Source organism: Leopardus geoffroyi, chromosome C1 (genome assembly GCF_018350155.1).
Source record: "Leopardus geoffroyi isolate Oge1 chromosome C1, O.geoffroyi_Oge1_pat1.0, whole genome shotgun sequence".
In the NCBI taxonomy this organism is placed as follows: Eukaryota; Metazoa; Chordata; class Mammalia; order Carnivora; family Felidae; genus Leopardus; species Leopardus geoffroyi.
The window spans coordinates 127,509,804-127,527,497 of NC_059328.1; the positions used below are offsets into that span (position 1 = coordinate 127,509,804).

At 46.6% G+C, this 17,694-nt stretch overlaps 1 protein-coding gene across 2 annotated transcripts in view; it reads right to left on the reverse strand.

Annotated features, from left to right (window-relative positions):
• Positions 1-311: 311 nt before the first annotated feature.
• The window catches only part of LCT (lactase), a 51,133-nt gene continuing 33,750 nt past the window's right edge, over positions 312-17,694 (reverse strand). Inside the window, exons 10-17 of one of the 2 annotated variants that reach the window (XM_045479663.1) lie at positions 13,847-14,137; positions 10,603-10,801; positions 9,099-9,301; positions 6,912-7,021; positions 4,174-4,308; positions 2,344-2,567; positions 1,308-1,535; positions 312-700 (exon numbers count right to left, since the gene is read on the reverse strand). In XM_045479663.1, the coding sequence (XP_045335619.1) occupies positions 480-700; positions 1,308-1,535; positions 2,344-2,567; positions 4,174-4,308; positions 6,912-7,021; positions 9,099-9,301; positions 10,603-10,801; positions 13,847-14,137 (1,611 nt within the window). In that variant the 3' untranslated portion in view covers positions 312-479. Of the gene's footprint in view, positions 701-1,307; positions 1,539-2,343; positions 2,568-4,173; positions 4,309-6,911; positions 7,022-9,098; positions 9,302-10,602; positions 10,802-13,846; positions 14,138-17,694 lie in introns of both variants that reach the window. The other variant, XM_045479662.1, reaches the window with a different exon arrangement.

Sequence of the window (17,694 nt, forward strand, 5' to 3'; positions counted from 1 at the left end):
ACCTAGGACACAGCTCACAGTACCATTTTTCTTTGCTGAGCAACACAAGGTATGAGGCTGAGAGGGAGTCTGAAGACAGGGCAGGAGATGACATTGCAGTCCATCTACACAGTAGAGTTGATTTCTTGTTTAAAGGACTGCTCTAGTTTTTACTCATATTTCCACCTTTAAAGTTTCTGAACCTTAAAACAGCCCAATTAAATTAAGTGGCTCACAGACCCACCAGATGAGTTCAGTGCCTGCACCTCTGCATGGCTCAGGGTCTTCAATACCTTAATGAATTCCTGATACTGGGACAGGATGCAGATATTTCCATTTTCATTAGGGACTGGAGAGCCTTCAAGATTAGTCTCCAACAGTGCAGAAGGCCTTCATGAAGAAGTCTGCTATGGGCAGAAGATCCTAGGGAGTTTTGTGGGCAGCGAAGGCATACAAACTAGATTTGTTTTGCAGAACTGGAGTAGGTGGGAACTCATGGGTCAGAATGCAGAAAGAGTGTTCAATTCCTGTTGGCCTGGTTGTGTTTTCCCTTGCTTGGAGCGCTTACAGTACTTGTATGACAGAAATGTCACACAGCAGACGCCAAGAATCACAAGAGAAAAGAGTACATACAAAGCTGTTTGGGCTTCCGTCACACCTAGTGTTAACCCCAGGAACTGAACTTCCTCCTCCTGCATGGGGCTGACGGTAGGTCCAGCATCTAGGAGAGGACAACAAAGGGCAGATGATGTAGTCATCAGATCAGTGTTAACCTTTATTAAGCACAAGCTAGATCCTTGGAATAGATAAGTCACACAGGTATCCAGAGTGAGCACATTGCTGAGGTGATGGGATGCGTCCCTTTCACTGAGTTACTGAACCTCTGAATGAAGTACTTGTATTTTTTAAAAATCTGTGAACAATTAAAATGGATACTTATCTCTTTCTTTTCTATAGTAATTTATGCTTTTTCAGTCATCAAATATTGGGCCTCTACATCATGCCAGGCACTGTTTGCAGTCATTGTATTAGATTCTCATGTCAACCTGGTGGCATGTGCCTCGTTTCTTGCCTAAGGTCTCGACACAGTTAGTGGTAGGGCTGGGACAAGAATCTAGACCTGCTCTTCCCAGACCAGGGCATACTTTCTAGGTAACATTAACCCTGAGTTCCTTTGTTCCATCCTAAGAATGTCTGAAGCATTAAAAAAAAAAAAAACTGGTCGAATGAATGAGGGAAATGGAAAGGCAGAGAGGAGGGTAGAAGAAAATAGACCAAAAAGCCCCACTAACCCTCTGGCTTTAGTCCCTCCCCGAGCCACATCTCACCTTCTGGCTGGAGACAAGGGTGTGGCCCCGCTGCAGGGTTAGGGAAGCCGTTGCACCGGACTATAGAGGCGAAGAGCTTGGCTGATACTTTTGGGATCCTTGGCAGAGAAGGGTCCGTGTAGTTCACAAAATGCAGACCAAACCTCTCTGCGAAGCCTGTGGCCCACTCAAAATTGTCCATCACACTCCAAACCGTGTATCCTCGAAGGTCCACCTTATCCTGCACAGCTGCTTAAATGCAGAGGCCACGGCATGAGCTTCCTTCCTTTTGTATTACAGGACACCATTCCGCCCGGCCTACAAAAGCCATGCCTGCCCGTGACTCGCCCACAGTCCCCACTTGCAGGTGCAGGTCCTCTGTGGATGGACCTACAGAGCCATCAGCATGTTTCTAGAAAGGCTCAGCCCTGAACGGGAGTCAGGAACATGGGTAGACTACATTAATCCTGCTGAGTCCTCTGTGATCCTCTCTCTGCATGTGGGGATACCAGTCTTGGGCAGTGCCTTAGAGTGTTAATACTTCTTCCTAAAGAAAGTAAGTGGCTCTTGGAAAAGATTTTCACTGGAATAGGACTTTCTGTTTGTTTCTATTGCTGCAGTGCTCAGTGTCTTTGACTCAGGGTTAAATAGTCCCTTGTCCTAGTCCCATCCCAGGTGGTTCTGCTGAGCTGAGGGTCTCAAACTTCTGCTTGGGGAACAGACCCGACAGACACCCTGCCCGCCCCCAGCCTACTCCTCCTAGCCCCTGTCCTCATCAGAGCGCTGCTGTTCAGGGACGATCCAGCAGGGAAATGACCCTGGCCAGGAATTCAGGCCTCACTGTATCTGGCTACTGGGTTTGCTTGCTGAGCTTAAATCTAGGAAGGAAAAGACTCGGAGTGTAGCCTCAGAGAAAAGTTTAAACCCAGCAGGAGTGAGAAGCTGCCTCTCTGTCATGACAGGGTCTCATGAGTGCAGTACTCCTCTCACTGCAGACGTTAGCAGGTGTTTCCAACAGTGAAAGGTGCACATGGAGGAAGGGATAGGCCTGCCCTACCTTTGAGCGCCTCATTGATGTAACTGCGGAGGTAGGAGATCCGTAGAGTGTCGTTGAGGTCAGTTTCTCCACGTTGAGACACTCCATTCTCTGTTACGTAAATTACGGGGTTGTTGTACTCCTCCTTTATCCAGTTCAGTATCTTCCTAAAGCCAAAAGGTGTCACCTTCAACCAGAAGGAGCCAGAGTCTGGCCAAGAACGATCTGTGATGGAGGCAACTCCTCTATAGGTTCAAACATGAGAGATTTGGTGTCAATTTGTAAATTCCAAGAGACCTTTGGCACAAAACACAAAACAGGATTTATACTAAGAAAAGCCTTAGGTTTAGTCTAGACTTGAAAATCATAACTAAACCTAGAATAGTCAAATTGCCTCATATTCTCCTAGTTGTACTGCTCAATGCCCGTGTGGCTTTGACAGGCCATGTCGGCTCTGTTTCCACCTGTTCAGAGAATGGTCTCTACTCATGGACTAGACCCTCTGTAGGCGCTCTGTTAATAGACCATACTTCACAACAGATGTGAAAGGTCTCTGGGGTTCCCTGATCACAATCTCCAGTGGGATGTGAATGCTGTGTCAGGAGAGAGAATGGGCTCCCCTGAGTCAACTACATCTAGTCAACACCACAGGTGTGGCCACAAGCAACAACAGTGTGTGTGACGTGACAACAGGGAGCAGACAGGCTGGGACCTGCTTCTGATGCCCAAGACCCTGCCTCTTTTCAGTGATGAGCCAGGTGAGGGCAACAGATTGTGCTAAAGGAGCATTTGCTGGGGGAAACACAAACTTGAACGTCTCCAGAGTCATACATTTCAAATAAGGACCAATTATTTGGATCTTCGTGTCCAAATTCTTCAGAAAAAAAACACAAAAACATAGCCTTAATCAGTAACTGAATTTATCTTGCTCAGCCAAACTGGACCCGGGACATTTCATCCTGGGTCAAGTGCAAGGCCTGATGAGGCAGCAAGAGTCCAGTGGGTGCTCAGACAGGGACCAGCAGGGGAGTGTTCTCAGCCCCCTCAGCAAGTGACTCTGGGGGTTGCAGGATGCAATGGGGCTGTAGCTGTTTGTTTTCAAAGAACCTGGATGGATTCACAGCTGATGGAAACATGCTTGTTATAAAAGGAATAAAATAGGGGCACCTGGCTGGCTCAGTTGGTGGAATGTGCAACTGTTGATCTCAGGGTTGTGGGTTCGAGCCCCGTGTTGGGTGGATATTAAAAATAAAATCTTTAAAAAAAAAAAAAAAAGGAACAAAAGAGTATATACATATAATCCTGGCTTTTGGTAATATATTTTTGTGTATAAATACTACCAAACTATATATTACTCATGGTTTATAATATATATACTTACATATTATATTTATAAAGAGAAAAAGAGGTCATATACCTCTACACATACACCTCTCCTTGCTTTCTAATGTTTCCACTGTGACTGTATAAGGCAAAAATAACCCTTTTGACCTTTACCCCGAAAAGGGAAAAAAACAACACCTTACTATTATTTTGACTTAAATACATCTGGCAAGGGAAACAAACTTGACAATAGAAGCAAACCAAGGGAAAGAAAATCGCAAAATCTTGATAACGTTTGAAAGAAACTCCAAGCATGTCTGTCTCCATGGGAAGCACCCTGGAAATCCTAGCTGGTATTACTAGCAGACTGACAGGTTTCATTAAGTGTCACAGGAGTGGACTCCTCTTTAAACCCCAGGGTGTATGGCACCAGGAGGCGGCTTTCTGAGGCTGTGCAATAAGGCTGGGCAAAGGGGCACCTGCTGTTGTCTCCAAAGATAGTTCTGTGTGCCCTGTTGGCCAACTTACCTGTCTGCATCAAAGGAAGAGATCCAAGAGGCATAGTCAAGGTTGTAGGCCAGGACGGTGGTGTAGTGATTGAATCCAAAAAAGTCATAAGTGCCATTGATCCTCCTCTTCTCACTTTCCGTGAACTCTGGGAGCCTGGTGGGAAGGAGACATTGAGAGTGTGGGGCTGGAGCATCATGCTTTGGGAAGAGAACGTCCTGGGGCAGGGTTGGGGGAGCACTCTGAACTACAGGCCTGGTGGTGATGAGGGGAGCAGCTGTTCAGGAGCAAGGAGAGGTCCTTCCAGCCGCTGCTGAAAGCACCTGAGGCTCCTCCCTCCAGACCATAAACCTGCAAGACCCTCCTCTTCCTGTTGGCCAAATGAAAATACGCATGACTGGGGCACCTGGGTGGCTCAGTCGGTTGAGCATTTGACTTTCAGCTCAGGTCATGATTTCACAGTTCATGACTTCAAGCACTGCATCAGGCTCTGTGCTGTCAGCAGAGATCCGCTGTCCCCTTTGTCTCTGCCCATACCCTATTTGTGCTCTTTCTCTCAAAAAAAAAAAAAACAAAACAACTACCAGTGACCATTTTACAAACCTTCCTTTCAGGGTCAACCCCCTCTCCCCCATGGACATTATGTACGTACATGTACACATACATGGATACATTTTAATTTACTTCAGAAATTAACATGCAACTTTGATATTTGCCATCTGAGATAAAATACCATCTAAGATATTTACTATCTTTGAAATCAAGAACATGTCTGAGATAACACCCCTTGAGACTAATCCTTGATGTTCTCAAGGTTATAGTATCTTTTGTAATTTGTGTTTCCATAATCTGCCCTGAGTTTCTCTGTTGTTTTTGTTATGGTTTGTTTAGGCATGCCTCTTTTCTCCAAAGTCCATCCTTATTAGCAGGGGAAATATTTTTTAAAATTTATTGAACTTTTGAGAGTTAGACTTTTATGCTCACATGATTTTACTATTTTTTTTTTTTTAACATCTGGTGGAGCATTTTCCACACGTACTGTAGGTACTCAGAGACTTTTTACAAGATGTGACTAACATGCATTTGGGTGCAGCACCGATAGATTCCTCTCAGCCGTATCTGATTACTTACGTGCTCTGACAGGGTAACACTGGGGCTGCTAATTTAGGATGCTAGCTTAGCGATGACCCTTCTTGGGCACCTGACACTTTCATCCTAAGATTTGTGCTACCTTGTTAACCTAGTAGATCAAAACCTTCCCTCCCTGGGGTTTCTGAAACACTGGGAGAAAATTAAAGCCCAAATCCCTCACCCCCCTCACTCTCTTGCCCAGGAGCCAGTAGTGACTCCTTAGGGTTTGTGACATCAGCGCTGAGCCCCTGTGTCTGGCCTCTAGGCCCTCTGTTCTGTGGCCTTGCCCCCCACCCCCACTGCCACTGGGGCCAGTCCCCCCAACTCTCAGCTGCAGATACCGCACTCATTCCCTCTGGGCCAGTTCTCACACCCTTCCCCTCGGATGGAATGCCCTTTGCTCTCCCACACGCTATTCGTTGTTGAGGCCCAGCTTAACTGATGTCCCCCCTTGTCCACAAAGTCTCCTTATCCTACTCGGCCTGCCCAATCTCCTCTTCTGAGTTTTCTTTGCATGAAGAAATTAGGGAAGAGAACTCCTTGGAGTGGTCAAGTCACCGTCTTCCCAGCTGGCTTGTCGGAAGCTTGAGGAGCCAGACTGAGAAGCCTCTCCTCACGTGGATCTTGCTGGGCCTGACCCTGACCTGGGCACACAGTAAGTGCCCAGCAGAGTCGTGTTGATGGACTGGAGGGCTGACCTGCTTGTTACAGACCAGAGTTGGCAGATCAGACCTTTAGGCACAGCCTGCTCAGCAGGCTTGCCCCCACCAGGGCAGGAGTGCATTGTGTGGATGGGGACTGGGTTGTGTAACCTGCACAGCTGGGCTACATAAGGGAAAGATGAACACGCTAGGTTAGGAATTCATGCTTCTTGAATTGCTTCTAGCCTCCCCTGCTCACGGTCACATGAGTTCCCTTGGAGTTTGAGGGTACATTCCCATAAAGCCAGGTCACTCCGTTCCTCTCCACACACACCTCTAATCCCAGCCAGATGACTCTCAAACCTGGAGGGTGGGCCCTGGAGTCAGCCTGGTTTCAAATCCCAACTCCATCACTTCAATAGCTGGGTAATCTTGCTATGATCTTTGTGCCTCAGTTTATTCCTCCTTAAGTAGGACTAAGAGCACCAACAGAAGGATAAATGTTAGGTGTTGATATTGCTCTTACTCCCTTGACAGAGGAGTGGTCCAGAAGGAGCACATCTTTAGTGCAACCATCGCAACCTACTGGCCAAATGACAAAAAGCACATGCCTGGCCATCACTCACTGCTGCTCACATTCACTGGTAACATGATGATCTAGTAAACAGAGAAATTCATCCTTGCAGTGAGGGAGAGGGTAAGCAGTGGGGGCCCCTGGGACACATTTCCTGGCTGTTCTGCAGAATAATAATCACATCTACCTTTTGTCAAACACGTAGCAAAGCCCTGTCCTTGGCTGAAAGCTTCACATACACGATCGTGTTCAGTCTTGCCAGCAATCAGGGAAACTTAGAGATACAGTAGCTCTCCGACCCCAACAGCCACACTCTCAACACTGAGCTGCCCACCTGGAGCCTCAGTTCAGCATCCCAGACCAGACTTCCTCCTGACCCTTCCCCAGCTGAGCGTGTGGGCACCAGGACCTACCGAGACTTGCTGAGGCCTGCGGCCAAGCTCCTGTCACGGATCCGTGTCTTCATCACCTCGTTGTAATCGCCATTCTTGAAAATAGGATGTGCAAACCAGCCTCCCATGAACTGCAGGTGGGGTTGGGGTGACAGCCTGGCATTAATGGGGTGCGGGGGGCACACCTGGAGACAGCAGCTTCCCTGCCTATAAGTCACTGACCTTGGAACCACCCTCCTATCTCCCCAATGCCCAGTCTTAAACCCGCATCTCTGTGGCTGCATGCACGTTCCAGCTTAAATGCCCACACATCTTCTCACTTTGGGAGCAGGGCCGCATTCTCAACCCCTGCAGCTCGAAGGGCGACGCACTTCACTTAGCACTGCCTCAGGACTCGATAGATGCTGCCTGCCTGCCTGCCTGCCCTTAGCAAGGTGCTACAGAAGACCAGGGGAGACCAGAAGCCTCCAGGCTGTGGATGTCCTCTTACCACAAATCAGGTCCTTCCCCATCATCCTGCCTAAGGATCAACCAGAACTTTCTGGGGAGGGCTGAAATTCAAGGCTTTCTTGGCTGCCCAAGGCAAAGGATGATTCTTCATGAGCTTTGGATTCACAGTCAATCCAGCTTTTGGGGAACTTTTCAACCTATTTTCTTGAATGGGGTCTAGGTCATCCTTACCCTCAGGGAGGATACGGGACACGAATGCTATGATCCTGGGGTCCTGAGAGGCTTCTTTGACCTTTCCCCATCTCCCCCTCACCTGCTGGTTGATGCCTGAAATGTGGGGTGAGGGCAGGCTTCCATTTTCAGAGAGGACGCTTTGGAACACACACCCTGGCAAAAGAGGCTTCGCACACTCTAGGTAACAAGCCGTTCCTTTCTGTGGAAGCTGATTTTACTATGCTGTGTGTGTATCATGGTCCTGGGCTGTATCACAGTTCACCGACAAGTGGCTCAATCTAATGAGATTAGAGCCTAGTATTTCCTGAGGTTCAGGGTTTTGATTTCAGAAAAAATGATTGCTTTAATTTACCAGTTTTGTGACTCTAAAATGAGGGATGCATTAATTTTGTTCCAAGACTTTTTCCCCAGCTAACAAATGGGAAAATTAAGCTCATATTTGCATTCATTAATTTGATCTCTATTACCAAGTTCTCTTGTGAAAAGTCTGGCAAACCAAGACCCATATCGTCCCCTCAGAATGCTGTAGTCTGCAGGCGCCTCCACAGAGCTAAAAAGTGGGGACCAGGGGCGCCTGGGTGGCTCAGTCGGCTAAGCGTCTGACTTCGGCTCGGGTCATGATCTCGTGGTCCGTGGGTTCGAGCCCCGCTTCGGGCTCTGTGCTGACAGCTCAGAGCCTGGAGCCTGTTTCGGATTCTGTGTCTCCCTCTTTCTCTGACCCTCCCCTGTTCATGCTCTCTCTCTCTCTCTCTGTCTCAAAAAAATAAATAAACATTAAAAAAATTTTTTTAAAAAGTGGGGACCAGTGTGGAGAGAGAGAGAGACCCTTGTTTTTGATGCTGAAACATGGGAGAGGGTGCTTTCTAATCTTGTCAGAGACACTAGCAGGAACCAGGGAAAAGCTGTGCCCTGACAAATGCTATTCTTTTCTCTCATGTCAGGGGCTCACACTGAAATAAGGATGGTCCACTGCTTACGAGTGACTCTACTTCCTAGGAGCAAAATCTCATGACCAAAGGTGCATGTCCTTATGTTAAAATTCAGAATTGGAAGATCAGGGGCACTAATGAGTTTCACACCCTACTCAAGGAATTCTTAGGCCAAGTAAATAAAATTAAATGGTGACACCTAGAGGTGAAGTGTAACATTGCAGCCCTGCTCTATCAGCTACTACAGTCAAACCAGAGATTGAAGAGATGGCATTTCTGTTAGTTACCTTCAAGCCAGTGTTGCATGCAGCAAGGACGTGTACAAATCATTTTTAAGACTTAAAAGAAAACTCAATCCCAAAGAACTTTGATCACAGCAAACCTATGATATGGATAGGTCATCTCTACTTCATACATGAGGAAACTAAGGTATAAAAATGGCTAAGTGATCTTCTCAAGTTCACAAAATAAGGTAACAGAAAAACAGGGTCCTCAACCTAAATCTTTGTTTTGTAATCCAATTCTATTTCCATTAGCTCACGACAGGAGGGAAAAACAGACGAGAGTAATAACAATGACCAAAGGAAAAACAGACCTGAACGTATCTCCTGGCTGCCTCCACATCCTCCTGGTTGGAAGGGTCTCTGGGCTCAGCCCAGTCGCTGTTGATGGTGATGGAAATCACACCACCTTGACTGGCACGGTACACATCATTGTACAGATGCCAGGCCTCAGCATGAGCCTTTATTAGGTTGTGGCCAACAATGTAGGGGGCAGTGCCAGGCCTAAAGGAGATTCCTGGAAACACATACATGGATGTCAATGAAGAATGAACATGGCCAAGAATATCACTCTCTGCCTATAGACAGCCTCTATGTTTGGGGGAGTGTAGGTCTGGGTGTCAGGAGGAAGGAAATTCAAATCCTGGCTTCACTTCTTACTTGCTGGCTGTGTAACTTTGGGTAATTCAGTCTTTCAGGCTCCTCCTTGGCAAAGTGAGCACTAGAGAGTTCTTGTAAGAAGGAAATGAGGTCGTGTATGTGAAGCACCAAGCAGCACTGTGTCTGGTGAGCAGACACTTGGTAAATGTTGGTTTCTATAAGTCCCCCCAGAGAGTGGCTATGTCCCAAACTACCCAGCAAAGTATGTGCCTTGGGAGTTGACATCCTGGCGGATGGGGAACTAGAGTGGAAGGAGCATTGGACAGTGTAGCTGATGGAAGCAGATGACAGATTCCTTGGGAGCGAATGCTGTGAGAAAGGTCACCTCTCACGTGTTGAAGAAAGTTGAAGGAATGGTAAACCAAAGCACCAACCAAGGATCAAGGGGAGATAAATGTGGTAATGATTTGTGGCACTTTTCAGCTTTTACATGTGATCCCAAGGAATTGCATAAACACAAATTTATTTTCTTAAGCTCAGAACTAAAGAAAAGGTAAACTGGATGGTTCTAAAGGTACAAGGACAGGTCCACAATCCCTTATTCGAAACCCTTAGGGTCCATATGGTTTGGAAGTACAAGGTTTATGTGTCTTAGAAAAGTAATAAGTTGCCTATAACATGTTTACACATCACCCTAGCAGGGCCCAGGAGAGCGCTCTGTAATCAAGGAGCCAAATGTGTCTGTAGCAGAAATGTTGACACTAAGTGGGATAATGCCCATGATCTACCTTATATTGGTTCAAGTGAGGATGAGCTCAGGTCAGCCAAATCAATTCTTGGAAACTTTTGGATTTTGAAGTTGCAGAAAACACACTGTGGACCTGTACAGCCTGATGACTAGTCCTTCCCTACACCGATTAGACCATGTCCCTGATCTCGGGAAGCTTCCCATCTGAGGCAAGTCAAAAAAAAAAAAAGCACAAAGAAATGAAGCTATTTGGAGAGTACTGAGATGTAAAATCCGTATTTAGCAAAAAGTGGTGTCAGAAGGTGAAACCTGCTGCCTGTCAGGCAGCCTTGAACAAGAGGCAGCGATTGTAAAGCACCGCCACAGGGCTTTCTTGGCCTCCTCTTCCAGTGCCTCCAGGATTTCAAGTCTTGGTGAGACTAAGAACACCACACTCCAAAGAGCTGACAAGTTGAGCCTAGAACCTTTACCTGGAGCTGATGTCCCGTAGCCATAGCCCTGGTTAGCGATCACAAAGGGCTCATTCAGAGTGATCCAAAACTTCACCTTGTCTCCCAGCCTCCGGAAGAGCACATCTGCATACTCTTTAAACCGCTGCACAATGGTGTCATTCTCCCAGCCTCCAACGTCCTGGAGTGCCTGGGGCAGGTCCCAGTGGTAAATGGTCACCTGTGCAAAAGCAAGACTGGCAGTTCCATCGACCTACTTCCATGGGAAATCACTGGTGCTGTTGTGCACCAGCACAAATGCCAAGAAAGCGGAGAATGAATGAAAACATGAAATAGCTCACAGGTTCTTTGGTGGGGGGGGGGGGGGGGGCAGCTGTTTTGAAGTATGAGACTCCCATCTGGATCAGAGAAGCCTGGGTGTGAGTCCCGGCTCTGCCATCTACCAGCTCTGTGACCTTGGGCTCAGGCAATAAGACCTGCATGTCATGGAATCACTGTGAGGCCTATGTCATGTGGCCACCGCCCTGGCCACTCTTCAGTGTTGCTCTGGTTGCAGTCAGGAATCAGAAACACTGCTGCTTCAGAATCAGCCTGGATAGACTGTACTAAGCGAGGCTCTGAGGCTCCAGGAGGAGGATGAAAGCATTTCATTTATAATGGGATACCCCCCATGAAATTCATCCGGTGTATCTGGAAGTTCTTCCTGTGGAGCTGGGAACACTTTGCTGGAGATGGGCCTCCAGGCCATGTCCTTGTGGCCTTTGTTGTTCCCTGGCCTTCCCCTTGATGCCCTCACACACCCCATCTTGGCTAAGCCAGATGTCCACTGTCTTCAGTCTGCACTGGGCCACTAACCCTCTTTAGCCCAGACCCAGTCTCTCCCTTTGCATGGCATGCCCTTCCCCTGCCCACCCATCCATCCACATTCTCCTCTCTATTCAGGATCCACACCTCCCTGAAGCTTTCCATGCCCAGCGCTTTTCCTTTCTTCAGTGTCTCCATGCCTGCAAGGGCTATATGATTGTTTGAGCTTGAGTTACATGCTCTCTGATGTAGTTCTGAATCGTGTGTAATGAAGTTCATTGTCCTCTCAGGGCAGCCACCTGGCCATTTTCTCTCTCAGCATTCATGGTAGTAAGTGTTAGGTGGCTGGTTAGCTCCAACAATGTTAGCAGTATGAGGGAAAAAGTCCAGATAGTACTTTATTTGGAGGGGAAAAAAAGTGGTAATGTGGAGATCATGTTCTGGCTGCAGTATGTAATCCCAGCCAGTACAGCAGAGGAAACACACAGCTTCATAGAAGAGCGCCCTCCAGCGCTTTCTCACATAGGGCCCAGGTGAAGAGGAGACACGTTCTTAGGCTCCCAAGTAAAATTTAAAAATTTTGGTGACAGCAAAGTCAGCTCTCAAGTGAGCTTCTGTATTATTACTCATAATAACTCCTGCTGGGGGGCCTGGGTGGCTCAGTCGGTTGTGTGTCTGACTTAGCTCAGGTCATGATCTCATGGTTTGTGAGTCCGAGCCCTGCATCGGGCTCTGCTGTCAGCGCAGAACCTACTTCAGATCCTCTGTCCCCCTTTCTCTCTGCCCCTCCCCTGCTCATGCACTCTCTCTCTCAAAAATAATAAGTGAAAGGGGCGCCTGGGTGGTGCAGTCGGTTAAGCGTCCGACTTCAGCCAGGTCGCGATCTCGCGGTCTGTGAGTTCGAGCCCCGCGTCGGGCTCTGGGCTGATGGCTCGGAGCCTGGAGCCTGTTTCAGATTCTGTGTCTCCCTCTCTCTCTGCCCCTCCCCCGTTCATGCTCTGTCTCTCTCTGTCCCAAAAATAAACGTTGAGAAAAAAAAAATTAAAAAAAAAATAAAATAATAAGTGAAAATGTTAAAAAAAATAACTCCTGGCTGCAAAACACATGCACTTTTGCCCCAGCAATTCTGCTCCAAGGACTACAGCCTACAGATAAACTTACACCTACCCAAAATTATGTATGCCTGTGGTTACTCATTGCACCATTGGTTAAGATGGCAAATATTGGAAACACCACAGGGAAGAGTGTTAATTAACAGAAAAGTAATTCAAGAAGTAAGATATAAACAATTCCACATAACTTTTTTTAAAAAAAAAGAATAGGGGCGCCTGGGTGGCGCAGTCGGTTGGGCGTCCGACTTCAGCCAGGTCACGATCTCGCGGTCCGTGAGTTCGAGCCCCGCGTCAGGCTCTGGGCTGATGGCTCAGAGCCTGGAGCCTGTTTCCGATTCTGTGTCTCCCTCTCTCTCTGCCCCTCCCCCGTTCATGCTCTGTCTCTCTCTGTCCCCAAAATAAATAAACATTGAAAAAAAAAATTTAAAAAAAAAAAAAAAAAAGAATAAACAGGGAAGCTACATATGGTTGCAGAAATATGTGTAAAAAATACTGTTAAGGGCTCAGTTGGTTAAGCATTCCACTCTTGATCTTAGCTCAAGTCTTGATCTCAGGGTCATGAGCTCAAAGCCCAAACTTGGCTCCATGCTGGGCTTTGTGAAGCTTACTTAAAAAAAAAAAAATGAGGGGGCACCTGGGTGGCTCAATTAAGCATCCCACTCTTGATCTGAGCTCAGGTCTTGATCTCAGGGTCATGAGCTCAACCCTGATGTTGGGGTCCACAGTGGGCATGAAGCCTATTTAAAAAAAGGGGGGTACCTGGGTGGCTAAGTCAATTGAGCGTCTGACTCTTGATTTCAGTTCAGGTCATGATCTCACGGTTCGTGGGATTGAGCCCTGTATTGGGCTCTGCACTGACAATGGGGAGCCTGCTTGGGATTTTCTCTCTCCCTCTCTCTGTCCCTCCCCTGATCTCTCTCTCTCTCTCTCTCTCTCTCTCTCTCTCTCAAAATAAATATATAAACATTTTTTAAAAATAAATAAATACCATTAATTAAAAGCAAGCACCAAACTGCATGTACGTGACCGTTAGGAAAAAACAGGGGAAAGGATCAAACACGCACACATGTACAGGTCTCCTGACTGGCCTCTGCAAAAGGCAGACATGAGAACCTAGCAAACTTGACTGCCTGTAAGGAGGAGAACTGGATGGCTTGGGGTCAGAGACTGAAGGTAAATCTTCACTGTGGACTCTTAATGCTTTTTAAATTCTGCATCATGTGAATTTATTGATAGTTCAAAAACTGAATCTAAAAAACAGCATTTTGTTTACACAGTAAAGAGCTCCCTGGCCCATCTGGCTCCCCCAGGTGGACTTGACCAATGCCCTGGCTGGGGCTCAACCTCACCTGGGGCTTGATGTTGGCAGCCAGCAGCGCATCAATGAGCCGCACATAGTAGTTGAGGCCTGCTTCATTGATATATTTTGTGGTTCCATCCGGGAGGATACGAGACCAGGAGATGGAGAAGCGATAGTGGGAGACAGCCAAGTTCTGCAGGGCAACCACGTCCTCAGCAATCTTGTGATAACTGTCACAGGCCACATCTCCGGTGTCATCATTTCCAACCTTCAGCGGTGTGTGAGAAAATGTGTCCCAAATACTGAGTCCTTTGCCATCTGCTCTCCACGCACCTTCGATCTCAAGATGACAAGACATGGTCAAATTAAGTCATGCAGTCTAGCCTTCACAAGTTCCTTTCTGTCAGTGGGGGAGCTGCAAGTCAGGACCCATGTCAGTGTCACTTCCTCTGGGAAACTTCTCTGGCCACCCTCTGATTTTTGGACTCCTAGAGCTTTCTGTACACACTTTGTGTCCATCCTGGCAGCGTCACGCTGCATCTCACAGTTACGGGATTGCTGACTGACTTCCCATAAGACTCTGAGGCCCAGGCATCGTGACTTTCATCTTGGTGTCCCAGCACTTAATGTAGCAGTGTCTGGTATATGGCAGCTGTGCACTAAAAGTCTGAATGAACAATCACATGCCTCCAGCCCCAATCACAGTCAAACAAATACCACTGATGCCAGCTGCGGAGGCAGAATTTCAAATCAGGACCTGGGTCACAGTTTCTGTGCCTCCTTCTTCTCCCCCTGCCCTCCCCCCGCCCCCCACCTTATAGGGAAAGTGACCATAAGCCACTAGGCAAATGCCTACTTACAGGCTTAGGTAGTATGATAGGTACAAGTTCTGTAACTTACTTCTTTTTAGTGTTTATTTATTTATGAGAGAGAGAGCACAAGGGGAGGAGCAGAGAGAAAGAGGGAGACACAGAATCTGAAACAGGCTCCAGGCTCTGAGCTGTTAGCACAGAGCCCAACGCAGGGCTTGAACTCATGAATCGTGAGATCATGACCTGAGCCAAAGTCGGACGCTTAACATACTGAGCCACCCAGGTGCCCCTGTAATTTACTTTAAAGCACTATAGCACATACACCATGATGTTATGTGACTGGATGGAGCTAAGGTATTGCTGGCATCCTGACCAAGAACACGCACCCCAGCGTGGCCTGCACAGCCCCATGCAAGTGGGCTCAGGGCCAGCAGGAAGGTACCAGTGCAAGAGATCAGTTAATGCAGAGGGATCAAGGAAATAAGTAACCATGTTGAGGCTATTAGGAGCTAGATTTTTCACCACTGGAGAAAAGAGAGATAAATATGGGCAATGGGAAAGCTAGCATCGAGCCTGTGGATTGGATTTGGAGGTATCAGTATGAACTCATGTTTTAAAATCTACATAGAGATAGGGGGTGCCTGGGTGGTTCAGAGGGTTAAGTGTCCAACTTCAGCTCAGGTCATGGTCTTATGGTTCATGAGTTCAAGCCCTGCATTGGGCTCTGTGCTGACAGCTCAGAGCCTGGAGCCTGCTTTGGATTCTGTATCTCTCTCTCTGTCTCTGCCCCTTCCCCACTCACGCTCTGTCTCTCTCTCAAAAATAAATAAACATTAAAAAAATGTTGTTAATCCACATAGAGATGGGGTAGATATAGAAATAACATATGATGACACCCCAGTAGCAGTGAGCACATCCAGCACCTAGATCTTGGTTTCTAAATGCCCCTATCCAGTAAGAGAAAGGGCTCATTAGACAAAGGGATGATTACAGGGCTGGGACAGAAAAGGTATAAGCTGAGTCTGGAACATCTTGTACAAGAAAGAACTAAGCAAGTGCTCAAATAATGATGGGCCATGTGAAAAGGACACAGGATCTGGCTAAAAGGCACTCCCCATAGCAAAATGTGGAAAATGTGAACATCTGAATACATAATAATATGATAACTCACTGAATAAAAAAAGGACTGCATCAGGCCATACTGCTGATGCATATTTATATATTATGAATAAATATGAGAAAAGTCAAAGTTTGACCTTTCTGTTGAATGCCCCCTGATAAATATAAGAGGAATCATGAAATTAGAAAATCACCATTTGTCACCTATCACAGTAATGACTGATTCAGGCACAAATTATCAACAGCTGCTAAAACTAGCAGATGAAATTTGATGAGGAAAAGGCTATTTATATAGTCTCCAAGTAGATCCCCACAAAATAATGATTATTTATAACTAAGAAATACTTAATTTTATGGTAGAGAAACCTGGTAAACACTTTCTTATTCAAGTGATAAAATCAGTTTCATATATATACTATATATATGTGTGTGCACATACACACACACACAGAAAATATGGCAAATGGTAAAATTTTAACAGTCGAGAAATATGGGGAAAGGATATACAGGAGTCCTCTACTATTTCTTCAACTTTTCTCTGTGTTCAAAAGGATTTCCAAATAAAAGGTTTTAAAAAGAATGCATAATAGGGGCGCCTGGGTGGCTCAGTCGGTTAAGCGTCTGACTTCGGCTCAGGTCATGATCTCACGGTCCGTGAGTTTGAGCCCTGCGACGGGCTCTGTGCTGACAGCTCAGAGCCTGGATCCCGTTTTAGATTCTGTGTCTCCCTCTCTCTCTGCCCCTCCCCTGTTCATGCTCTGTCTCTCTCTGTCTCAAAAATAAATAAACATTAAAAAAAAAATTAAAAAAAAAAAAGAATGCACAATCAGGTAGTATCTAATCAGGAAGGCCACAGTATAAGCCCTTCTAATCAATTCTTGATTCACAGTTAACTCTTTGCTAATTAGACCACATAATGTTTCAAATGGTGACAATTGTGCCTGCTGTCTAATGAATAGAAATGGGTGCTTGCTAATGCCAGTTTAATCATTCAAGATGTGGGTTGGCTAAAAGCTTTTCAAGGACACTCCTTTTCCCTTGCATGGACAGTGTTTAAGAATCCTACAAGGTCTGCCACCTGTGCCCTAGAATGAATTCCTAACCCTTCCTGTGTCCAGCTGTAAACCTGTGGATAGTGGTTCTCACCCAGGAAATATTTTGTCCCTGAAGAGACATTTAGCAAATGTCTACAGGCATTTTTAGTTGTTACAACTTGGGGAGGAATCTGCTGACCTCTAGTGGGTACAAGTCACGGATGCTGCTTAACATCCTACAGTGCACAGGAAAGCCCCACAACAAAGAATTATCTATGTAAATGTCAATCAGGCCAAATTGGGGAAACCTTGCTACAGAGGACTCTGTTTGCCTGCAGTAACAGTAACAGAACACTGTCTCTGAAACCCTGGCATGTCCTCAAGTGTTTCTTTCAAGTGAAGTGTTGGCCAGAGCACCGAAGAGGACCAAGAATGGGGGTTTCCTCCAGTCTACAGAATAGGATACACGAACAGGTTTTGTGTTTGTACATGTAGTTAATAAATGTCTGGACGTAGCTTAATTTAGTCTGAGACTTCATTGTGACCTGGTAGTGCAGCCATCTGGGAGGAGCTCACCCTCACCCCCCTCAAAAACATCTTCAGCAGCTGTGGCTGACTAGAAGGAAACCCAAGGGACAAGCACACCCAGAGTCAGGTCAGCTCACAGCACTGACTCTGCCCAGGGTCCGCAGGGAACACAGAGCCTCCACTCCTTCTTCAAAGAAAATGAATGGAGGCAGAAGATGTAAAGCAGGGACCTCCACTAGCTGCCTGGGCAAGTGACTCTTTGCTTTTTATCTTTTTCTGTGAAAAAGGGAAACCCCTCGTATTTTCTGTATTATTGAGCTTATTTTGGCATGAATAAGGTTACAGTATGATGCTGCCAGGACATCAAAACAAGCCCAGGCCCACGTGACAGCCATTCTGAGCCA